This window comes from Argentina silus (assembly GCF_951799395.1).
Source record: "Argentina silus genome assembly, chromosome: 10".
NCBI lineage: Eukaryota > Metazoa > Chordata > Actinopteri > Argentiniformes > Argentinidae > Argentina > Argentina silus.
In genome coordinates, this window is record NC_139664.1 from 7,362,699 (window position 1) to 7,369,248 (window position 6,550).

Consider the following 6,550-nt stretch of genomic DNA (forward strand, 5'->3'; position numbering starts at 1 on the left):
TATGATGTTTATTTTCTGATCTTATGTGACATTTCAAAAGACTTCACCCAGGTCATCACAAGGTGACCCATCTCACATGGTTTTGGTGATGAAGCTTGTACAGAGCTTCATGACTGTGGCCAGGAGGAGATGAATATGAGCTACTTTACTGTTTCTTCTTATACGAAGACCACATTGAAAATAAGTGTTGTATAATGTTTTCATGTGTAATCCTCTGGGCTCTGTGCGTTTTAACTGTCATTCCCCCCCCCCCAAAATAAATCAAATCAAAATCAAATCAAATCCACAACACACTGCCATACTACCGAGCTTCAAACGTTTAAAATGTCATGACATTCTACCCCATTAAAGCAGACAACTTATAGATGGAAAATATACCGTGTCCTTCATCTACTTGGAAGATCCATACAAAAAGGAGTTATGGAAATTAATTTAGCGTTTCTTATGACCTACATCCGGACTACACTACAGGCTGCTCTCTATGCAGTTTCCCTCTGTATCAGTTTGGCAACTAAGTTCCAAGACATGGCTGACACATGAACTCACTGACCGTTTGGTGCATTACTCTGGGCTGTTGCCAACTGCTCCTATGTCAGTTGAATATACCGCAGAATGGGTATGAGTCACAACACTAGGTGGCATCCCAGCCTCATATCTACACTCCCTTGTTCACGTTCATCACTTCATACCACAACGTAGAACACAGTAGAATGTCAAATCTCATACAGTGGGTCTCATTTTAGCTCATATCGGACATCACTGATTCTTTTCTGTGTGTGTGTGTGTGTGTGTGTGTGTGTGTGTGTGTGTGTGTGTGAGAGATAGACATTACATTGTAAAGTATAACTTAAGAATGGCTGTGGTGCAACAAAAGCGAGTCTTATCTGACATACTGTATTGAATATAAACCATGTTTTTAATATAAAGCTATCACACAGTGTGGCATAAAAGGATCACTCTGTGATAAAGTGATACATTGTGCGTGTGTGTGTGAGAGAGAGAGAGAGAGAGAGAGAGAGAGAGAGAGAGAGAGACTGAGAGAGAAAGATAGAGAGACAGAGAGGAAGAGTGTGGTATAACAAGGATAGGAGATGAGGAGGAACATTAAGAAGTGGAGGAGATAGAGGAAAAGGCAGACATTACGTTTGAGTCAAAAACAGGGAGAGATAAAGACACACAGACAGGGCTAGGTTGTATTAAATGTTCTAGATGTTTTATTGGTGTTGGTTTCGTTTCTTTCACAAACATTTTCTACTAGTTGTGTTTTTTTTTTCTTTAGTCTCAACCCCCACAGCCCTCTGAGTTAGACCCAGCCTGAGACGACTGTTCCTCTGCTGGTCCCCAATACAGACATTCACACAGAACGCAAGACCTGGACCGGAGCTGACTTGGACCGGACCGGATCAGACCAGATCGTCACATGGACTTATCATCACACACCACATCACACCACACCGCACCGCACCGGCACGTCAGCAGTGGTAGTAGGAACAATAACGCCATATTTTCTGTCTCAAATATCTCGGTAAAAACACAACCTAAAACCTGCTTGCTGTTTTATTCCTGCATCGGCTTTCGAAAACCCAGCAAAAAAATTGAAACCAAACGAAAAAAGAGAGAGATACCTCCTCTTTTTCTATCTCGTTAATGCCGTTGATGTTCTTTTTCATTGATATCTCTCTTAAGCTGTTTTTATTTTCAACATGTCATTTTTATTTCTTGAAATCGGTATAGAATTATATAGTTTTCCTAGAACACACAGAAAGATTGAGTTGTATTTTCCAACTGGGGGTGTACTGTAGTAGTTAACAAGGAAAATGGTTCACACAGTGCACACAAACAGAGACAAACGGGAGGGGAGGGGAGGGGAGGGGAGGGGAGGGCGTGAGAGACAGAGGCGGGAGGGAGGGGAGACTGGGATGCTGTGACGGGGTGTGCTTTGTTATGCCTAAATGAGGGAAGCAGCTCTCACAAACCCCCCCTCCCTTTTTATAGAAATAAAAAAACAAGTAAAATCATTGAACCCCCCACCCCATATATTAAAAAACAACAACACTGTGGCCGAAGAAAGAAAAAGGGAAAGGAAAATGGATGCATTGAGAAAGACGGAGAGATCAACTCCGCTCTTCCCCTGGAGACAGGAGACGGCGAGAGGTGGACGGTTTCGATTGGCGTTCGCGGTGGAATCTCGCTTGTGATCTGTATATCTGTGTGTGATCGGAGGACAAGCAAAGGGTCACAGAAGGAGGAAGAGAGGGAGGAACAGAGGTATAGAGAGGGAAGGGTGAGCGGGGGAGAGGGAAGAGCAGGATGGCCCTTTTTTGCAGAGCGTAGACACTCCCTTTGCATCATAGCTCATTCAAATCTACATACACAATATGCAGCTGCCGTTTGGTAGATATATTGGTTTATGTACACAGCAGTGAGAGAACACATGCAAAGAGTATCATAGGAGATGGGGTGGGGGGGGAGGGTGGGGGGGGGGATTGATGTAGAAAGTCGTAAAGGTGCTTTGCTGTTTTTAATCTTTGGGGCAGTCGTGATGAAAATTGCTTCGAAGCGGTTGTTGTCTTTAAGAGGGCGGGGCATCTGGAGGTGCATTTTGCCAGGGATGAAGTGGAGGGGGGAGAAATAAATGGAAGATGTAGGGGTGTGAGTAAAGAAGGTTTCCATCGCTCAATAGTATGTCTCCTTTTCCACCCAACCTGCACGAGGAGAGAGAGAGACAGAGGGAGAGAGAGAGAGAGGAAGAGGTGTTATCATTTACTTATGTTTGGAATTATACAACTAGCCTATCAACTCTGACTAAGACAGGGTTATCTAACTGGTACATCTAATGTCAGAATTTCCAGAGTTTTAAGATAAGAACATGAATCTGTGTGTTTGTGTGTGACAGAGGCAGGTGCATACCTCCAGGGTTCCGGCGGAGGAGCAATTTTCGGATCTCATCGTACACAAAGATGAGCAAACTGTAGGGGAACGCACAGAACCACCAGCTGGGCCTGGAGAAGAGAGACACGTAGAGAGAGAGAGAGTGTAGATATGAATGTAAAGGGAGGGGTACACAAACATAACAATATGTATATAATGTGTGTGTGTATGTGTATGTGTCTGCGTGTGTGTGTGTGTTGTATGCGTGTGTGTGTGTGTGTGTGTGTGTGTGTGTGTGTTGTATGCGTGTGTGTGTGTGTGTATGTTGTATGCATGTGTGTGTGTGTGTGTGTGTGTGTGTGTGTGTGTGCGTGTGTGTGGTTAACACCACTCACTTTAGGGGGTACATCCTGAGTGCCACGTCCATGCCTGGGGTGTAGGACAGGAAGGCAGCCAGGGCCGTCTCCTCAAACAGGCCAAAGATCAGGATCTTATTCCTGAGAGGAAAACAGAGTCACAGATGTTGGGAGAGGTGCAGTAGACAGACTGTTCAGAAACACAGACAGACTTTGACTTGAGTCTGAGGACACTACTGTATATAGAACCGTAGGACGAAGAGTGAAGAGGCAGACTCACTTCATGCCCTGCTGGAAGACAGAGTTACGCCTGGTCTTGCAGACGATGACGTCGGCCCACTGCACCACCACAATACTGACAAAGAAGGCTGTGTGGCAGGTGAACTCTACGATCTTCCTCTGCTCATATGTCTACACATAGAGGAGAGAAGAGAGTGGTGAGATGAGGAGGGGGGGGGGGTGATAGGACAACATACTAATTCAATTATTGAGTTTGGGGTGTGAACATTTGCTGGCTAACAAAGTCAGACAGCTAGCTACAACATCAGAGGAGCTAATGTTAGTTGTTGGAGGCTTACCCATTGCTGGCCATAGCTGTCCTCCAGGTCATTGCAAGAGCGGTCGTCCCAGTTAAGCCTGATGCCCACCAGTTTATTGGGCAGGAAACCATTCTCAGCCAGAATCACAAAGTAGGAGAAGAAGCCTCCCAGAGCCTGGATCATACCTAGAGAGAGAGAGAGAGAGAGAGAGAGAGAGAGAGAGAGAGAGAGAGAGAGAGAGAGAGAGAGAGAGAGAGTCAGGAGGTGTGATATAAGTAAGGGGCCTCAATATCATATCATCATAGGCCTCAATATCATATTATCATGGGGTCTCTTTGAGTCTGTTCGTATCCCTCAGGGGAGGCTGGTGGAGGTAGAAATCAGAGGACGGGGCTCATTGTAATCCATGGAATGGTATCAACCACCTGTTTCTACCTCCACCAGCCTCCACGGGCATCCCTTTAAAACAACCACCTGTTTCTACCTCCACCAGCCTCCACGGGCATCCCTTTAAAACAACCACCCACCGATCTGTCCGTAGGCAATGCTGATCAACCTCTCGTTCACCAGCTTGTCCCTGGCGGGGTTCCTGGGCTGACGCTTCATGATGTCACTCTCAGCTGCTTCATAGGCCAGGGAGATGGCTGGCACCTGGGGGAGGAAGGAAGGGAGGGAGGGAGGGAGGCAGGGGGAAGGAGAAGAAGAGGACATGACAGTGAGCTTGCATATTAAACAATATTCAACATTGAAAAACAGTGTCTGGCTATCAGTGTGTATTATAAGGATGTGGGATGGCGTTTAAGTAGAGCTCTATGATGTATTAATGGTGTTAAGTGTTATTAGTTAAATGTATGTGTGTGTGTGTGTGTGTGTGTGTGTCTGTGTGTCTGCGTGTGTGTGTGTGTGTGTGTGTGTGTTTGTGTGTTATTTGCATATTGGTGTTTATGTGTGTGTGTGTGTGTCTCTCTCTCACCATGTCAGTGCCCAGGTCGATACAGAGAATGGTGATGGTACCCAGGGGTAGGGGGATGTTGACGATGATGAAGAGGAGGAAGGGTGTGATCTCGGGGATGTTGCTGGTCAAGGTGTAGGCAATGGACTTCTTCAAGTTGTCAAAGATCAGACGACCTGCAGTGTGACACACAGGGTCAAAGACTGGACAGAGTGGGGCTCAATTCCATTTTGAACTCTCTGGTCTAAATCTGCCATTTCTTCCCTCTTCCCTCTTCCCTCTCCCCCTCTCCACCTCTTCCCAGTCCCTCCCCCCCTTTCTCTTTTCCTCCCTCACCAACCCTCTCACTTTCCATCTCTCCCTCTTTCACTCGCCTCCTTTCCCTGCACTACCCTCCTTCTTTGCTCATTCCAATTCTCTTAATCTCTTCCCCTCCCTCTCTCTCCCTCCCTCCCTCCCTTCTCTTACCCTCTTCCACTCCTGTGACGATGGAGGCAAAGTTGTCATCAAGCAGGATCATGTCAGCGGCCTGCTTGGATACATCGGAACCTGAGATCCCCATGGCAACGCCGATGTCAGCCTTTTTCAGGGCAGGAGAGTCGTTGACACCGTCCCCTGTCACAGCCACGATGGCACCCTGTGAGAGAGGAGAGGAGAAGAGAAGGAGAGAGGAGGAGAGGAGGAGAGGAGAAGAGGAGAAGAGGAGGAGAGGAGAGAAGAGAGAGAGAATACTGTCAGTGACATTGTATGGAAACTAAGAGGCACTTTTTCACACTAAGAGATATCATTGTAATGTATGGAAATGTTATTCCTTTCCAGGACAATACACTTAGTATTAGATAGCCTGCTAGACTTACTGTATAACAGTACAGTACAAGTGAATGATAGATGTTTGCTTTATAGTATGGTATAGACATTTTCTATATGCATGAGGACGGGCCAGTGTGTGTGTGTGTGTATGTGTGTGCATGTGTTTGTGCATGTGTCTGTGTGTGTGCATATGTGTGTGTGTGTGTGTGTGTGTGTGTGTGTGTGTGTGTGTGTGTGTGTGTGCATGTGCGCGTGTGTGTATTCACCATTCTCTGGCACCCCTCTACAATGATGAGTTTCTGCTGGGGGGAGGTCCTGGCAAACACAATCTCAGTGTGGTTCCTCAGGATGTCGTCCATCTGGTCCTGAGACAAGTCCTTCAGATCTGTACCGTGGATCACACATGCCTTGGCATCCCTGAGACACACACACACACATCTCATGAGTCATAACACATCTTTAATTACTCTGATAATCAGAAGTGTGTGTGTGTGTGTGTGTGTGTGTGTGTGTGTGTGTGTGTGTGTGTTTGTGTGTGTGTGTGTGTGTGTACACTACTCACCTGGGGTTGACCTGGCTGACGGGGATATTGAGGCGAGCTGCGATGTCCTCTACTGTCTCGTTGCCCTCGGAGATGATACCCACACCCTTAGCGATGGCCTTGGCTGTGATTGGGTGATCTCCTGTCACCATGATGACCTAATAATAACAATAAAGTGTTGAACACAGTATTGACATCATCAAAATATAGGAGTAAAACAATAACATTAAGACAATAAGGAAGTGGTCCAGTCATGTATAGAACCGTACCTTGATGCCAGCGGAGCGGCATTTGCCCACAGCGTCGGGCACAGCGGCACGGGGAGGGTCAATCATGGACATGAGGCCGATGAAGCACAGGTTGTCTGTCATGAAGTTGACGTCATCGCAGTCGAAGGCGAATCCCTTGGGATACTGGTCCTCTGGCATGAGCAGGTGGCAGAAACCTGGGTGGGGAGGAGGGGGAAGGTAGTTAGACTTAC

General features: G+C 46.7%; 1 protein-coding gene across 1 annotated transcript in view; it reads right to left on the reverse strand.

The window, feature by feature from the left end:
* Positions 1 to 1,191: 1,191 nt before the first annotated feature.
* The window catches only part of atp1a3b (ATPase Na+/K+ transporting subunit alpha 3b), a 21,663-nt gene continuing 16,304 nt past the window's right edge, over positions 1,192 to 6,550 (reverse strand). Inside the window, exons 13-23 of the mRNA XM_083678999.1 lie at positions 6,339 to 6,514; positions 6,091 to 6,227; positions 5,795 to 5,945; positions 5,187 to 5,355; positions 4,740 to 4,894; positions 4,294 to 4,417; positions 3,806 to 3,951; positions 3,508 to 3,638; positions 3,267 to 3,368; positions 2,911 to 3,002; positions 1,192 to 2,705 (exon numbers count right to left, since the gene is read on the reverse strand). Coding sequence (XP_083535125.1) covers positions 2,677 to 2,705; positions 2,911 to 3,002; positions 3,267 to 3,368; positions 3,508 to 3,638; positions 3,806 to 3,951; positions 4,294 to 4,417; positions 4,740 to 4,894; positions 5,187 to 5,355; positions 5,795 to 5,945; positions 6,091 to 6,227; positions 6,339 to 6,514 — 1,412 coding nt within the window. The 3' untranslated portion in view covers positions 1,192 to 2,676. The remainder of the gene's footprint in view (positions 2,706 to 2,910; positions 3,003 to 3,266; positions 3,369 to 3,507; positions 3,639 to 3,805; positions 3,952 to 4,293; positions 4,418 to 4,739; positions 4,895 to 5,186; positions 5,356 to 5,794; positions 5,946 to 6,090; positions 6,228 to 6,338; positions 6,515 to 6,550) is intronic.